Source organism: Trichosurus vulpecula, chromosome 5, assembly GCF_011100635.1.
Source record: "Trichosurus vulpecula isolate mTriVul1 chromosome 5, mTriVul1.pri, whole genome shotgun sequence".
NCBI lineage: Eukaryota > Metazoa > Chordata > Mammalia > Diprotodontia > Phalangeridae > Trichosurus > Trichosurus vulpecula.
The window spans coordinates 251,019,179-251,037,375 of record NC_050577.1 but is presented as its reverse complement, the minus strand read 5'-3'; the positions used below and the strand labels follow the sequence as shown (position 1 = coordinate 251,037,375).

General features: G+C 40.5%; 1 protein-coding gene across 1 annotated transcript; it reads left to right on the top strand.

The window, feature by feature from the left end:
• The first annotated feature begins 1,090 nt into the window (after positions 1–1,090).
• SLC35E3 (solute carrier family 35 member E3) lies at positions 1,091–14,678 on the top strand. Its single transcript, XM_036761615.1, has 5 exons — positions 1,091–1,742; positions 2,384–2,494; positions 5,260–5,418; positions 8,104–8,186; positions 11,557–14,678. Exons 1-5 carry the CDS (start codon positions 1,341–1,343, stop codon positions 11,741–11,743), a joined length of 942 nt encoding a protein of 313 aa, XP_036617510.1. The 5' UTR covers positions 1,091–1,340; the 3' UTR covers positions 11,744–14,678.
• Positions 14,679–18,197: the final 3,519 nt, after the last annotated feature.

Below are 18,197 nucleotides of genomic sequence, written 5' to 3'. Positions count from 1 at the left end.
AGCCTTCAAGCTGTTTCCCACCGTGGAGTCTGACCTCACCCAAGTCCACTCTAAACTCCTCCTCTAGGCATCCCAGACTACTCAATACCACCCCTCAATACCTTCCACAATCTTTCCTCCACGAAGGCGCCCAGATTGAATCTGGCCCACTTGTGAAAACAAATGTCACAAACGGTGAGATTTTTTAATACAACCCAATATGGCGAATCCTTAATAAACTTTGTCTTTTTCCTTGGCTGAGAAGGCTTCAGTCGAATTCATTTGGCAGGACCCAGCATGCTGGTGGTATTGGGGTCTCCTGCACCCCTAAAAACCTATCGTTTCCTTAACATCATCATTTTTCTTTAACCTCATCAACAGTCCTCTGCGTCAGTCTGGTAGAGACTACGGGACACCTTCTCTGAAGAACAGTTTTTAATTCATAAATAAAATGCACAGGTTAATTATTACAAGGGAACCCAATTATCCTGAAACGCAGTTATCAAAGCACTTGGCTAAGAGTGTACAATACAAGGTTCAAAGACCATTCAAAAGGATCGTGATGGAGAATGCTGCGCCCTGTGGAGTCTCCACGCAGATCGAAGCACGCTATTTTCCCTTCCCCCCCACCCCCCTTCTCGTGGTTTTCCCCTTTGGTTCTGATACTTCTCTCACAGCACAACTAATGCGGTGACACGCTTAACATGACTGTACATGTATAACCTGGGTCAGACTGCGCGCCGTCTGGGGAGGGGGGAGGGGACGGAAGGAGAATTTGGAACTCAAAATCTTATGAAAAAATGAATATTGGAAATCATCTTGGCGTGTAAATATCAAATTAATTAATATTAATTAAACAGATAAATAGATAAACAAAGTGGAGATAAAAAAATAAAATACTATTAACTGGGAGGGAAGAAAAGAACGTCCGCGGCCAATGACCGCAGAGAGCCTCGGCTCCGCGGAGAGGACCCGCCGGGGCGCGCTCCCTCCCGGGGCGCGGCGGCCACGCAGCGGCGCCGGCCGTCCGGGCCCAAGGAGCGGAAGCGACGGCGCCCGCGTCACGTGGCGGCGGGAGCAGGAACGTGGCAGAGGGCGGGCCCGAGGCGGAACGGGAGGCGTCCTGGGATCCGCCGAATGGGCGTCCGCGGCTGCACAAGCGCGCTGCGGGGCTTTGCCGGAGCCGCGAACGGCGCTGGCTTCTCCCCGGTAGCACGCCAGGGTGCCGGCTGGTGAGGAAAGCGGCTGCGAGGAGAAGGAGGAGGAGCAGCGGCGGCAGCAGCAGGAGGAAAGCGGGAGGGAGGTGGTCGGAGTGCAGCCGCTGCCCTTGGGCCGGTCTCTTCTAACTAAGCCGGGGAATCATGGCATCTCTAGTCCACACAGTCCAGGAGAATGGGCGCATAGCCGCCGGACTCCTGCTCAACCTGCTGGCCTCCATCTGCATTGTTTTCCTTAACAAATGGATCTATGTGCACTACGGCTTCCCCAACATGAGCCTGACCCTGGTGCACTTCGTGGTGACCGGGCTGGGCTTGTACATCTGTCAGAAACTGAACATTTTTGCCCCTAAAAGTCTGCAGCCCTCCAAGGTGCTGTTCCTGGCCCTCAGCTTCTGTGGCTTTGTGGTTTTCACCAACCTCTCTCTCCAAAACAACACGATAGGCACCTATCAGTTGGCCAAGGCCATGACCACCCCCGTGATCATAGTCATCCAGACCCTGTTCTACAAGAAAACCTTCTCCGTCAAAATCCAACTCACTCTGGTGAGTAGCTCCAGCTCGGGCTTTGGTGGCTGGAGCGACTCCCTTCCAGCCGCACTGCCTTTATTATCCCACCCCCTGAGATTGACTTCCTTGGCAACTGAGAAATTGACGTTGTGACCTTGCGTCACTGTGCCAGGACCCCAGACTGAGTGGTAGTTGGGGAAAGAGCCTGTTTGGGGCTTCCCAGATAACAAAGAAACACCCCCTTCACAAGAATCAGTGCGTGTAATTATGATGTGCAGGACCTCATAGCATCCTCTTTGCATGGTGACAGACCATTAGGGTCCCTGGACCTTGGAATCCAAGGAGACTGAGTGAAATATTTATTCATCTTGGACTTTTGAGAATTTGCAAAATTGTCTGTGTGGCCACCCTCCTTTTGACCATTGTTAAAAAAGTGTTTTCACTAATACCCTGTCTTTCTAATTTATGTTAAAAAAAATGTGAGTAGCATATTTTAATCTGAAGAAGTGGGATGATCAATATGGCCATTTAAAAAAACAATTATTTAAAGAGATACTAAATTTTCTGTGTATGAGCATTAATATACATGCTTTTAAAATCTCATAAGACTGTTAAAAAAACTAAACTTGAATCTCTTGGATTTTATCTAATTAATACTTACATCTTTTTCTTTGCAGATACCCATAACTTTAGGTGTCATCTTAAATTCTTACTACGACGTGAAGTTTAATTTCCTTGGAATGGTGTTTGCTTCTCTCGGGGTGGTAGTTACGTCCCTTTATCAAGTGGTTGGTATTTTTTTTTTCCTTTTATGTCCTTTCACAGACTAATTTTTGAAGCTATAAGTGTCAAGAATAGGATACAGATTAGACCATTGGAAAGAAATTCAGATTTTAAATTTTGTTGGGCGCAAAGTGAAAAACAGAAAAGAGGCAGAGGAACATGGCTGGAAAGGTTCCATATCTAGAAAAATGCTGGTTCAACTCTAACATTATTATGAAGAAGCATGCTTTTGTACGTATCATGAAGTGTAAAGAAACTTAAAATTAGTAACCACATTGCCAAATCATGTTGCTGTTACAACCTATATACCGACTACACCTTCTAAATAATCTAGGTAACATGTGGTAATAAAAACTCTGTAAGTAAAACGTTAACTGTTTTATCTGCATGGCATACCGAGTAGTAAGCACACAGTAAATATTATCACTTGATACATTTCGGGCAGGGGAGTGTCCTGTGAAATAGACGTCTCTCTGTACTGAAAACTGGCAGTGGAATTTCTGAGTAGTGTGCCAGCCTAAGGGATCAGATTCAAAATCTGTAACATTTAAATTAATGTTTCAAGCCTTACTTCTGACAAAGACCTACAAATTTAAAATGAAAGCATTATCAGTTTTGTGAGAGGCAGGAAACACAGTGGTAGTGGATAGTGAGCCATCCTTGTAGTGAAATAACTTGGGTTCAAGTCCCTTCTCTGACAGTTTTTGCTGTGACTTTGGGTGAGTCACTTAACTTCTCAGTGCTCTAAACAGCTCTAAAATTCCATGGCAGAGAAGTTATAGACCAGCAGTGAAATCATCTGTTCAGCCCTCAGCCTATCATTTTGTATGGTTAAGCCTTCATTTATATCAACCCGAAATAATGCACTTTTTGGTGATTGTAGTTTCTGAGGCATTGTTAATACTATATAATCAAAAGTCCAGTGCATTTTAAAAATAGGGGACGAGCAGATTTCGTTGTATCAATCAATGTACATACTTCCGCTAATTGCCTCCCATGTGCTTTACACATAACATTGGTTATATCCTAGTATCAGTTACTAAAGAGAATGGCCCGAGGTGCTTAGTTTTATCATTTAAAAACAGTAATATTTTGGAGATATTGAGTGGTGCTAAGAAATTGTGTTCTTTTAGTAAAGTGAAATAAATTAGGAATTTAATCCTCATCTTTTTAAAAAAAATTACGTTTCCTAATGTCTGCTAAAAACATTGAAATTTATTATTGTACATATTGTACATTGTACTCCAATAGAAAATGCAGTCCAGGCTTCCAAGAATTCTCTAACAAGTCATTCTCATAATGATAACGATCATTTTGCTCACGTAACTCAGTTGCCATGGGTCGCATTTAAATTCAATAAAAGGTAGTCTGTGTAGGGAAGCCTGCTTATCAGGGACCCAGGAGCCAAAACACTGGTTAGGAGCTTTGAGATGGCATTGAGACAGGGCTAATCCTTGGGCAGTTTAGTGGGGAAAAGTTAATGCCTCACAGTGAAGACATTTTCTTACAGAATAGTTGTGATCCTGCAGAGTTTACTGTGGATCAGATCATGCAGTCCTCTTGAATCCCACTGTGATTTCTGAGATGTGTTCCCACTTGTCCTGTTGATAACAATTAAAGGAGAGTAGAATGGAAGATACGGGTATCAGTGTGGAGCTACAGACTTGGGGGAAGGAGCAGGAGGTTGATTATGACATATCTCTGTGTGGTAATTGGCAAACAGTTGGGGAATTAAGATCTTTTGAGATCCTATTTCAGATTTGTTTCCCACCTTTTTATTTCTATATTGTGTATTTCTATAGATAAGCAATTCCTATAATGGGGATACACCTCTTAAAAAAAATAATTGGGAGACTCCCAGCATTTGTCAGATCTTATTGTAGAATCATTAGACATTAGAGCTTGATGGCCTTTGGGAATCATTTATTTAAATAATTATAGCAGACTTTTTTTTCCTCCACTCAGGTTCTCCTCTGATGCCTCATTGTGGCATGAAGGTGACTGGCTTCTCTAGAGTCAGTATCAGTGATGCACAAGCTTGGGCTGGACCTGCCTAGTATAATAAGCTTTATGTATGAGGCAGCAGGGTGGCTCAGTGGATAGGGCTCTGGACTTGGAGCCAGGAAGACCTTAGTTTAAATCCTGCCTTAGATACTGGCCATGTAACCTCGAATGTCTGATTTATCGTCATCTGATGTCTTAGGAAGTTACATATTGAAATGACAGGGGCAGTAGCAGTCACTAGAAAAGGAAATTGTTTCTGTTGTATATTGATTTCCTGCAGCTAATCAAGGCATTGAGAAATCCATCATTGCCTCTACTGGGAGACCTAAGAGAAACGAATTCTTTGTCACACATCCGTCCTATGCCATCCTTAGAGAGGTATGAAGGGAGTCATGGCCCTACCATCTTCTCAGTGTCTCTTTCCATGAACTCTAGTGATCATTGGTCCCAACATTGTCCCAACTTTTTCTTTCAGTAAATGAGGGAGCTAAACCAACATTTGAACCAGAAGCATATTTAAAAAAAAAAAAGTATTCTTTAACCGTTACCAACTAAAAATTAGATAAGTCATGTTCCTTCCTCCAAAAGGCTTAATGTGCTTTCATTTATTTTATGTTTCTTGGTCGTTTTATAAGGTCACAAGGTATAATGATATATATAAGTAAAATGGTAGCCAGCTTCCATCTTGGTAGCACATTTTGCAATGTCGAGTAATGAGAGATGTCTTATTTTCGTGTTAAATTTAATTTTATCTGCTTGTTTTTAGTGGGTAGGAGCCAAACAGCATGAGCTGCAGGTGAACTCCATGCAGTTGCTATACTACCAAGCCCCGATGTCCTCTGCCATGTTACTAATGGTTGTACCCTTCTTTGAACCCATATTTGGGAAAGGAGGAATCCTTGGACCCTGGTCGTTTTCTGCCCTGGTAGGTTGTTTGTTTATTTTTGAGTAATATTCATATTCACAACTAAAATAACAAATTATGAACATTTTAAAGCGTGTCTGTTTCCTTACTGACAATGCATCTTTAATTAGGAAATGCAGTTTAGCCCTACTTTTATTGACCATTTATGATAGTCTTAGCTCCCTGAAGTAGCCTGCAAGTAAAAGTATATAGATGCAATCTCCGAGTAAACAGAATGGTTATCACGGAGGGTTGCGTACCCAGTCTCCATGGGAGAAGTCCTCAGGGCCTCATGCAGAGTCTGTTTGATCGTGTTTAGCGCATGGTTCTAATGGTACAACAGTGCTAGTCCAATGATGATTATAGCATATTTCAGAAAGCTTTCTATCAAAAAATGCTTAAGGGAAAAAAAAAGCTTATATGGGGTAAACTTTAGTGATCTAGTAATTTCATGATTTCCCCAGTGATGCTACATGAATGAGATGTCACCAACGAAATGGAGTGGTTGGGACTGAGAGTAGGTTACTGTTTAGGGTATAATAAAAATGAGAGACTGTTAAAGTCAACAAGTCTTTATTAAATACTAAATTAAATTTGTTAAATACATGGTACCCAGGTACCATGCTCAGTACTGGGAATAGAAACACAGATAAAAAGAAAGATCATCCTTACCCTTGAGGAAGGGGAACACAGTACATGAAAGGGAGCAGAAAAGCGGGGGGCTTGTTGTGGGAAGGGAAAATCCAGGGTATAAGGGATGGCTGGTATAGGCCCTTCCTCAAAATGGAGGTTCCGGGAGGAGTTCACCAATGAGAAAAGGGGACTGCTGGGTAGAAGGAGGAAGCAGCTGAAGCTCTGTTTCTTTTTAATGTCAGAGGAGTTGTGGTAGTTTAGCTTTTTATTTTGTCCTAAGTCAAGTCTAATGAATGAAGCTGAGGGCTTGAGGTTTCGGCCAGACAGGATACACCTTTGATTTTGATTCTCAAGAGCATGGGTAGGAAGCATATCGTACTCACCCAACATTTTCTCATTAACCCAGTGTGACTTTGAAGATGATGATCAGATTAACTGAGTAAACCTACACGAAACAGAAATGATCTGCATGTGGGGCTATGTCCCTTGGAACTTAATTTCTCAATGGTATAAACCATAGCTAGTATTTTCATTCTAGTCCTGTCATCTCCCTAGCTAAAGAGTCTGCCCTTCAAAGGTTACCCTCCATCTACTCTGTATGCAGCTTGTATGTACTGAGTCATTTCCATGTTGTTTCTCTCATTAGAATGTAAATGCCTTGAGGAAAGGGACTATTTTTGAGTTTAAGTCCCATCTCAGACCCTTAATAGCTGGCTCACCCTCAGCACATCACTTTACCACACTCTGCCTCAGCTTTCTGTAAAATGGGATGATAATAGCACTATAATTAATAAAATTAAATAATTAATAAAATAGTCCTTTTTTTGTGCCCCTACTACTTAAACACAATGTCTGTACTATCACAGTATGTAATAAATGCTGTTTACTGACTAGTCTCAAAACCTGAAATAATTACACCAAATTTGTATGATAAGAAATTGGACTGAATTTTTTTTTTTTTTAGTGCGGGGAGCCTGGTTAATTTACCTTTCTAACTGTTTCTCCTCTGTTTCCTTCTAGGGAGCTTCCACCTCTGCCCATTTTTCATTATCTTCCAAATACCCTTTGTACTTTCTCATCTTTGTGCTTTTGCTCCCCCAGATTTCCCTGCCTGGAATGCCCTTTCTCTTCTCTTTGCTGATCTAAATTTTATCCAGTCTTCAAAAGCCAGGTCAAAGCCCACCTTTTTCAAAAAGCTTTCCCTACCTATCTGAGCCTGAAGTGAGCTCTCCCCACTCTGAACTCCTCGAGCATTTACTGTTAATATTGTGTGCTACTGTGTGACAACTCCTTTGTCATTTTCTTTAACTTATTTAAATCTCATTATGGGTTTTTAAGTTATATGTCTTTCCAGCTAGATTGTAACTTTCTTGAGGGCAGGAACTATGTCATAATTATTTTTGCTCCCCATATTATCTTGAATGGTTTAGTTGGTACTCAATGAATATTTGTTGATTTAAAGAGAAAAATTAGATCCTTTGATAAGAATTTTCATTTAATTTCAGCATTTTGATTTGAACTTTGTAAGTAGAGTTGGATTTCCATATATAAGGATATTTTCCACAAAAAATTCCACTTTATTGCTTCATAAAGGCATGGAGGGGGACCATGGATTCTCAGATGCTGTACCAGTGGAGCTGAAGTTCTTCCAGGTCCTTCCAACCTGGAAAGGCTTTGACGTAGGCTCAGTAAATAGGCTATGAGTATGTTGTCCAAGGATTGCCTAGCTAAGTCAAGGGCAGACAGCGGGGTAGGATTGTGGAGATCATCACCAGAAAGTTGGCCACAGCATCTTTTTAAAATATTTCCTAGGGTGTATTGGGGATGTGATTTTGGCTATTAGAGAATCCATGAGAGAAATCACGGATCTTGGAGAGTATTGGAGTACATTATAATAGACTTTGTTCATTCTTCCTTTTTATCCCTTAGTGATCACTCAACTCTGTCCCAACTGAACTCAATTTCTGTTTTGTGTTGGGGCTGTATTTGAAAGTAATCAAGAAGATGAGTGAAACATGTTTGCAATAGCACTATGACTGTACCTTATCAATGACGTTCTCTTTGTTTTTCTAGCTTATGGTGCTGCTATCTGGTGTAATCGCCTTTATGGTAAATTTATCCATATACTGGATCATTGGAAATACTTCGCCAGTCACGTATCCTTTTCAGTGATGATAGTAATAATTTTTAAAGTTTGTATGGCATGGTAGTATTTTTAAAGCATGTTTCATATTTATTATCTTACTTGCTCCTCATTAGAATGTGGTGAACTAGGAAGAGTAGGAATACTACCCTCTCTTTACAGATGGAGAAACCGAAGCATTGAGAGGTTAAGTGGTATAAGGGCACATACCAAGTTGTTGGTGGGATTCCTGATTCATAATAATAATAAATATTATTGTAATTATAAGTATAAAATACATGATGAGGTATTATTATCATAATAACCAGCATCTGTTATAGTCCTTTAAGGCATTTGATCCTCACAACAACCTTATGAGGTTGGGGCTGTTATGATCCCCATTTTAAAGATGAGGAGCCATTGCTGTGTACACAGACCATAAGAGAGGATTCCATATAAAACAGTAAATTTCCATTTCAAGAAAACCTATGTAATAAATATTGCACTTTGTTTTCACAGCTGCCCATTTTTTCTTTGCTTTCTTGTTGATTTTCTTTTGTTCTCTGCTGTGCACTTTTTACTTTATTTTTTTAATCCTTCCTCTCCCCACCTCCACCCTAAAGAAGGCTACAATTGGGGGCAGCTAGGTGGAACAGTGAGTAGAGTACCGGCCCTGGAGTCAGGAGGACCTGAGTTCAAATCCGGCCTCAGACACGTGACACACTTGCTAGCTGTGTGACCTTGGGCAAGTCACTTAACCCCAATTGCCCTGCCTTCCCCCCTGCAAAAAAAAAAGGCTACAATTAAGCTAGACATATATACATATACGTAGATATCTATAGAGGCTCACATACATATGCATATATACTCATGCACATATATTTTCATGCAGATTAAATAAGAGTGAACCCTGAAGTGTTAAAACAAGGCTGGGACCTTACACCTTTGATGTCCTAGCATTTAGCTTAGTCTTTTGCATGGAGGGAGGGCATTAATAAGTGTTTGTTGAATTTGTTGAAGAATCAGTAATGATAACACTAGCCAACAGTTACATTGCCCTTCGGAGTTTTCAGCGCTCTCCGCATGTGTTATGTCATCTGAGTCTCACAAGCCTGGGAAGTGGTTGCTACAATTACTTCCATTTAGCGGTTAAAGAAATAGACCGAGAGCTTTAGTGACTGGCCCAGGGTCACACGGCCGGCTACTAAGTCTTCCTGACTCCAGGCCCAGCGCTCTTTCCGGTCTATGGCCTGGTTTTAAAATTAAGAAGAGTAATCAGTTAATGAGCTTTACAGCACCTCATCAATGGCTTATCTGTTGGTGGTCAACAACAAGGAGAGTCTGAATAAGTCCAGCGCCCCTGCTTAATTGCTTAAACGTGCGTGGAAGAAGTAGGCAGAGCATCACGTTACGGCCCATAAATGGGAATGATGATTGTTCTAGTCCTGACAGACTCTGCGCCGTTCTTGTTAGTATCTGGCAGAAAAAGGGAGCAATAACCGTGCCTGCCTGGGTCACATCCACTTTAGGAGGAGGCGAGGTCAGCGTATTCCCAGACACAGCTTATCTCTTCCCTCGTATCTACCCCTCTTCGGTCAAGGGCGGCACAGTTTGTCCAGTTATCCACGTTGGTCACCTGCGAGTCGTCCTCATCTCCTCAGTCTTACTCATCCTTCATGTCCGGTCAGTTGTCAGATGATTCTATTTCCAAAGTACTGCTCACACCCATGCCCTTGTCTCTCCTCTCATGGCCACTGACCTCGTTCAGAGCCTTCATCACCTCCTATGTGGCCTGGTGCGGTAGTCTCCTACTTTATCTTGCTGCTTCCAGTCCCCTCCTCTCCAATCCATCCCACACACAGTTGCCAAATTCATATTCCTGAAGCACAAGTCTAACCATGTCACTTCTTTGCTCAGGAAACTCTGTTGGTTCCCTCTTGCCATAAGGATAAAATACTCCATACTCCTCCGTTTGGCTTTGGAAGCTCTTCAAAGTCTGGCCCCAGCCTGCTTTCCAAGGGTTAGCACACATTACTCTCCTTCACATGTTCTGTCCCAGAGGTGGTTTGTTTGTTTTTTCCATTTTATATTTCGTCAAATAGCAGAACTTTTATATTCTGACCATTCTAACTCCTCACACATTGGGAGAGGAAAAGAAAAAAATCCTTATAACCAATATGTATATTCAAGCAAAACTAATTCCTAGATTAGCCATGTCCAGAAAAAATCTCATCTTGGGTCATCATTTCTTGGTCAAGAGGTGGGTAGCATGTTTTATCATGGGTCCTCTGGAATCATTTGCATTGATCAGAATTCTCAATTCTTTCGAAGTCATTTGTCTTTATGATGTTATTGAATAAATTGTTCTCCTGGTTTTACTCACTCCACTCTGCATCAGTTCACACAACTCTTCCCAGGATTCCCTGAAACTATCACCTTCATGATTTCTTACAGCACAATAGTATTCCATTATGTTCAGATACCATAAGAGCCATACCCCAATTGGTGGGCACCCCCTTAGTTTCTAGTTCCTTGGCACCACAAAAAGAGTTGCTAGAAATATTCTTATATGTATACGTCCTTTTCCTATTTCTTTGATAGCCCAGAAATTCCTAAACTTTTTATGTCATGGGACTCCTTTGGCAGTATAGTTAAGCCTATGGACCCTTTTTTAGAGTGTTTTTAAATAAAATATGTAGGGTTACAAAGGAAACTAATTATATTGAAATAAATATATAATTTTTTCCCATCCAAGTTCACAGAGCCCCTGGGATACGTCCCCAGACCCTAGTTAGCAACCCCTTGTTCTAGCCAATCTGCTTTACTTGCTATTCTCTGTTCAAGATATTCCATCTTGAATCTCTATGCCTTTGCAGAAACTATCTATTCCCTGTGTCTGGAATTCATTCCTTCACTTCCACTTATTAGAATCACCAATTTTCTTTAAAGCTCAGATCAAATCCACCTCTGATAAAAAGGCCGCCCCAATTTCTTCACTTGCTAGTACACACCCTGTCTTGTCCCCTGCCCCACCCCCAAATTGTCTCCATCTTGTATACTTTGTAGTTACTTCTCTGAGGATGTGTTTTTTGCCCCAAGACACCTGGAAGGCACTGCTTTTGTCTTTGTTTCTCCAGTGCCTGACTGATGGGTGCTTAATTAATAATGCTTATTGGATGAATAAATGACTTGTTAAATCACCAATGAGAATTCACCTTTAACCTAAAGTAGATTGTGACAATTTTACTCAGGAGTCCCTATGGCTCCATAAACATTTAAAAATGATGGGTTGTGCAAATTTCAGTAATTGGTATAATCAATTTGAGTCCTTTTTTTTTTTTTGTATAAATGGATTCATTTAAGCATGTCAGAAATTCTCATGTCATCCTTAACCAAAACTACAGGTATAACATGTTTGGACACTTCAAATTCTGTATTACCTTATTTGGAGGATATGTTTTATTTAAGGATCCACTGTCAATTAATCAGGGACTTGGCATTTTATGCACATTATTTGGCATTCTAACCTATACTCATTTTAAACTTAGTGAGCAGGAAGGCACCAGGAGCAAATTGGTACAGCGTCCTTAAGGGAGTTTTCATAGAGATAATATAATTGCCTCAGGCAGTTGAAAAGTGTTGCCAAATGTGCACTGATTTTTTTATAATAAGCAAAAAATTAATTTCAAAATCCACCACAATAAATTCTACTACCAGGATATAAAAATAAAGCATATTTTTACATGTTAAAACTGATTTTGAATTTTTAAATGATTGTTTTCTCAAAACACAGGTGACCCACATGGAATTTTAGAAGTCATCTTTTTAACCATAAAAGAGGATGGCTTCATCCAAATAAGTACATTAAAATTAAAGTTGTTATAGTAATGCTAAAGGGATTTTTGCCAGTACCATATCACAATTACGGTTTTTTTTTGGGGTGGGGGGGTTTGTATTCATGCACTAAGAAATATTGATGGCACAGGACTATTTTCCAGAATGTACATTTTCATTTAATATAGCATATGTATTATCACTGGTAATTTCTCATCAAGTGGCATATATAGTATCACTCTGGGAAAAATATTAGAATTTGAAATTCTGCTGGATTTGGTTAAACTTCAGGATTATTTCATTTGGAGAAATCAGAGTGAAATCGATAAGAAGACTAAGACGAACTTAAGTTCCAGATTATTTTTGGGGGGGAAAAATTAATGCAGAGGGAAGTAAGTTGTTAAGAAATTGAAGCTTTCTTATATTGAGTCTCGCTCTGGACCTTCTTAATCATACACTTGGTCCAGTGAAACAAACATACTTTTTAGACTCACAGAAAAGTGCCACCCGGGCTCTAAATGGAAATGGGCCAAATGTGTAATGGAAATAACTATAATAATGATGACTATAATGCTGTCAGGCAGAATTTGTAGTGTTTTCCCATCCTCCTTGGCAAGCAAAATACCAAGCATTTCAGAGCTGTAGCTCTTGAAGCAATAGATAGAGATTGCCTAGGCTCTAAGAATGCCCCCATCTCCCTTTGGCATCAAAGATCAGTGTGAACTATGCCCAGCCTAACAAAGGTAACAGAAAGAATCCAAAGCAGCGGGTTGAGGCAGAAACTGGAATATCCAGGGAAAAATGAGGAAGAAAGATTGGAAAGGGAGTAATTTGACCTGGAGAATAATTTGTGTTATAATTCTTTTCTACTGACAATTTGTGATTGATTTTTTTTTAAGCTTAAACACAGAATTGTGTCTTCTGAAAGAAAAATGACTAGTTGAAAGAACAATTGTTATATAATAAGGGAGAAAATACTGTGCCACGTACTTGGGATAGCTAATTATCTATACTGCTTGAAGTTGGAGCTTATGTGGAGTGTTTTAAGCTATTGAAGCTTAAAACAGTACTAAGACTTTTAGAACACCTTTTATAAGGTAGGTTAATGATAATAACAGTCTCTCATGATAAAAGGAACTGGATAGTTGTTTTCTTCTGTAAGAATTATTTCCCTATGCACTGTTATTTGTTTGCTTTTTTTTAGTTTTTTTCCAGTTACATGTAAAAACAATTTTTAATACTCATTTTTTTAAATTTCAAGTTCCAAATTCTCTCCCTCCCCTTCCCCTCTCTAAGATGCCAAGCAATTTGATACAGGTTCTACATGTTAAGCATCGTTATTGCGAGAGGCTGTGTGGCATTGTGGATCGAGGGCCTTGCCTTGGAAACAGAAAATACCTGGTTGGATAACTTGCTCCTGTGTGGCCAGAGTGGCCTTTGTTTTCTTTGAGTGACTCAGTTTATCTCATTGACCCTTGCTGGGCCATGCCTGGGAGCAGAGAACTTCCTGTGTGACCTCTTCCGGGGCAGGAAGCCCAGAAACCCATGCCTATGAGCAGAGAACTTCCTGTGTGATGAGTCATGGGGCTGGCTGAGGGGAGGTGTTGACTCCAGAGCCATGCTCTATTGGGTGTTAACCTAGGGGAAGGGGCCAACTCAAGAACCAATGGTCCCTGGTCATTCAGGCGGCGCTTGATGATGTCAAAAACTCTGTAAGAGGGGAGAAGACGGCTTGAAGCTTTCTCTTCCTTTTCCGGTTGGCGCGGGAGCAGTGGCAAGCGTGACTCTGGGCCAGCCTTTGCTCTCGGGCTGGGCCCAGATGTTGGTAACTATGAATTGTATTGGGTCTGTCTGTTGATATTTGAAATTTGTTTGTATTTTGTTTTGAAGTTTGGGGTGCTGGTTCGTTTCCCCCAAACTAAATGAACGTTCTGAACCTCAGGGTGCTGGCTTTTTCCCCTGAAGTAAGCGAATGAATCTGTATTTGGTCTGTCTCTTGATGCTTGCCTGTATGCCCACCTGAACTAACTGAATGCTGGCGTTTTTTCCCCTGAACCAAACGAATGTTGTCTGTATGCTAACTGAATGCTGGATTAAAGTAAGCTGGTCAACCCCTTCACCGTGCTTTCCTTGTTTAAGCAGATAAAAAGAACCTGTGCTTTCCCGGCATGCCAACAGCCTCCTGGGTGCTGGCTGTGGGGGGAATCTTACGCCCCCACAGAAGCTGCCAGCCGGATTGTTAAAACATCCTGATGCATACCAGCTGGGGACCCTGGGCAGGTCACACAACTGCTTGGTACCCAAGGCAGTGCTTGGATTCTGATTCTACTTCTGAAGAATGAAATTGCATACCAGGACTTCTCTGCACTGATGAAATTTTTTTTTAAATTATTTGTACATTTTGAGCTGCAGCAGCTTTGTAGAACCAAGGGGTAACTGAAGTTATGGTCTGTGTTGGACCAATTTGAACTGTGTGATCTTTCTTCAAATCTATTTTGATGGCATTTCAGCTGCAAATCTGTTATGGTGTTTATTTTTGTATTTGTATTTTTGAAACATTCTTTGGTCCTCCCGAATTTGTAGAACTGTTTAATTGTATTAAGAATTCTAAAGCAATTTATATAGATCTATGTTCTGCATAAATTTGATTTTTAACATATGCTATGTTAAAATAAAGATAAGCTGGTGGTAAGTGTTTTCAGAGCAATGATGATGAACTGTAAATTCTACACTGTATGCACTGATTTGTGCCGTGCACAAACTCTTTATCATAAATAAAAGTGGGGGACGTTTTTAGGGTTAGGAGATATGACTGATGCCAAAGGAACAGCAGGAGCGGGCGGGGGGGGTACATACTATCTATAAATATACAAATAATGTTAGAAGCATACAATGTAATCTATAAGAAGCAGAAGATGAGAATGTTTTCTGCACAGAAGATAATCTAAATGGCAAGAAAATGGAAAAATGCACTTGAAATCCAAGATTAAAGATAAGTCAGAAAGGCCGTAAGCTTGAAGACACAGTGGATAGAGCTCTAAACTTAAGAGACAAGAAAATCTGCATTTAAATCTTGCTTCGGAAACCCCCTGGGTGTGGCGCCAAGCAAATCACTTAACTTTTCTGAACCTCAGCTCCCTCACCTAGAAAATGGGGGTGATTGCATCTTTCTTACAGGGTTGTTGTGAGGATCAGGTGAGATTTATACAAATGTGAACTAATTTTTTGAAGAAAACAAATTGGACTTTTGGTTACTTACAGTAAGTGACTAGAGCTGTCTTTCTATTTGATAAGAAAAGCTTAAGGCATTTAATTTGTAAAAATTAAATAATCCTCAAGACGTGTCAAGCTTCTCACAGCCTCTGTAAGGCTAAAAGGAAATGCATGTGTCTATCGCATGATAGTGTGCCTAGGTTCCAAATATGTCTAGTCGAATGCAATTCTTGTCTTCCTATTTAAATAGTATTTCAGGGAAACAGAATATGTTCATCTGTCCAAAAAGTGTATTCCTAGTCATGAAAATTTTTGTTGAGTTGCCAAAGTTTGGTACCTTAACGTCAGCAAACTTGTGTCACTTTTTAAAGGAAGCACAGCTTTCCTCCTGTATGTGTCATGGCGGGCAATCCAGCGTTGCTGTTGTTGGACTCATTGTGTCTCTTCCCAAAGTTACGGCAATTTTTATTAATGGCATTATTTTGAACAACAGCAATGTTATTTTAACTTTGAATAAAAAGAGAACTCCCCTTTTCAAGAAAAAGACTTTGTTTTGCGATTTTCTTTTTAATTGTAGTCTGATTGCTGGAAATTAGGTGAAACCGTGAGAGGGCCTGAGTTTTAAAATTGGTGTGATCAAGACTGCCGTTCCTCCTGGTTATAGGCGGTCAAGTGGTTAGAGTGTTGGGCCTGGAGTCAGGAAGACTCCTCTTACTGAATTCAACACGTACTAGCTGTGTGACCTTGGGCAAGTCACTTAACCCCAACTGCCTTGCTTCCTCTCTCCAAAAACAAACAAACAAAAAAAAACATCAAGGTAGAGGCAGGTTGGTCCTTGATACAGTACTTAACTTGAAGTCAGGAAGACATCAATTTGAATCCTTACCGTAGAGTTTATTTGGATAATTCTAGGCAAGTCACAATCGCCCAGCTTCATTTTCTTCCTCTGTAAAGTGGGAGATAACAGTCTCTACCACACGGGTTGGGAGGATCCTATTAGATCAGGGCTGTCCAACCTTAGGTTTTTATTGAAACAAGAGACAGTATATTTTTATTTGCCATTTTAGTGAGAGCTCTTTGGTAACTCAGCTTCTATTACTAAAGTGTTTATGTAAATTTCTGTGCTTGTAGGTGGGCCGCATAAATCACACTGTGAGCCACATTTTGGACAGCTCTGTATTAGACGATGTATGAAAAGATCTTTACAAAACTTAAAACCCTATATAAATGTGATATTCTTATTACTCCACCCCCGGAAACATCCTGGGCTCTAATAGGCAATCTTTTGCTTTTTCTTGCCCAAAACCAGGCCCCCGCGTCACTTCCTGGCCACCAGCTCTAAGCCAGGCTGTCTCGTGCTCCCTCCCTTTTTCCAGCTCCCCTTTCTGTGTACCCATTAGAATGTAAACTCCTTGAGGGCAGGAACCCTCTGGCTTACTTGCATCTGTATCCCCAGTGCAGTGTTGACAGTCTAGTAAGCATGTAATAAATGCCATTATTAGCCACTGTTAACAATTTAGGTAAGGTTATCTGTAATTATTACTGTAAAAATGTTCCTGCAACTTTACTCCTCAAGCCAAAGTAGTGAATCTAATATGTGATATTTACTAGGTGATGATCTAGAGTACATATGATTATGGATTTTCATATTTTGATTTAATAGGTAATTATTACATATATAAATATATAATATGGTTATTGTATAGGTGATTAATTATTATATAATATATGATATAATAAATAATATAAAAATATAAAATTATATGTAATATGTAATAATATATGTTATAGGTAATAGATTATATATAGGTAATTACTTATTAGTTAATAGCTAACCTAGTGCTTTACATAGATGATCTTATTTCATCCTCACAACAGCCTCAGGAGGTGAGTGCTGTCATCTGCACTTTTCAGGAGGTGAGGATGAGGAAGGGGAGGCTGAGTGACCTTAGGGACTTAAGAATCTTGCCTGGGATCACACAGGCAATCTCCAAGTCCCGAGTTTCAGACCTCTAGCTGTCTCTATAACTCTTGGCGCCTTCTCTGCAAGAAGGTCCATCTTTATTAGGAGTGTGTGAGGTAAATAAATGAAATGTGAAGACTTCACAGGGGAGGATGTGTATAATATTCATATCTATATACAGGAGTGTTTAAAAATCAAGATATAGGGAAAGGGAAGATTCTGAGGCCATGAAAGTCTGATGGCTCAACCTCTGGGAAAGTTTACCCTGAAACTATTTTGTTCTTTCTTCTGGTTCTGGTTTAAAGATTTGCGCAGTAAGAACAGGGTAATAATGACCTGCTTTTCTCTACTGTAAAGAATGGAGAGGGTCTCCCCCTCCCCTTATCCTATTCTCCTTTTTTAGATTTATAAATGTCACCTCAGTTGTAATCATTAACTAAGGGAATGGGAATTGGAGTTTCTGTGCCTCAATTTCCCGGTTCTTTGTCTAGCTTTCAGACTCAGATTGTAAGCCCACCTCCCAGCCAATGGTGAGAAGGGTCAGAGGTGGGAGGGAATTCTCTTGTGTTAGGTATAATTATGGGTGTCTAGCCCTTGTAAAGCGCCTCCCTTGCTGGATTTGTTCTAGCGGGGGATGCCTAATTCTCGAGAATTGAATAAAATTTATTTCTGTTCCCATCCTGAGATGGCTCCTTACTAACTTTTAATTGGTGAGGGTCTTTCATCCCACACAGGAGGGAGCCTGGTGCAGGGTAAAAATGGTGGTCTTGATGAGGTTTGGGGTTGAGGGGTGCTCAAGACCCCAAAATACCAACACGCTGGGTCCTGCTGAATGACTGACTCAAGCGTTCTCAGCCAAAGAAAAGGACAAAGTTTATTAAAGGTTTTGCCATATTGGATTGTCTTAAGAAATCTCACCTTTGGTGACACTTGTTTTCACAAGTGGGCCAGATCCAGATCAATCTGAGCTGAGCTAGATTGAATCTGAGTGCCTTCATGGAGGCAAGATGGAGATTATATACAGAAAGATTGTGT

What these genes read in the sequence shown, in the direction of transcription:
- SLC35E3 (XM_036761615.1), top strand. Translation starts at nt 1,341, where the DNA reads ATGGCATCTCTAGTCCACACAGTCCAGGAGAATGGGCGCATAGCCGCC. An exon ending in TTACGTCCCTTTATCAAGTG is followed by an intron (nt 2,495 to 5,259) that starts GTTGGTATTTTT and finishes GCTTGTTTTTAG; the next exon opens with TGGGTAGGAGCCAAACAGCA. An exon ending in GGAAATACTTCGCCAGTCAC is followed by an intron (nt 8,187 to 11,556) that starts GTATCCTTTTCA and finishes CCAAAACTACAG; the next exon opens with GTATAACATGTTTGGACACT.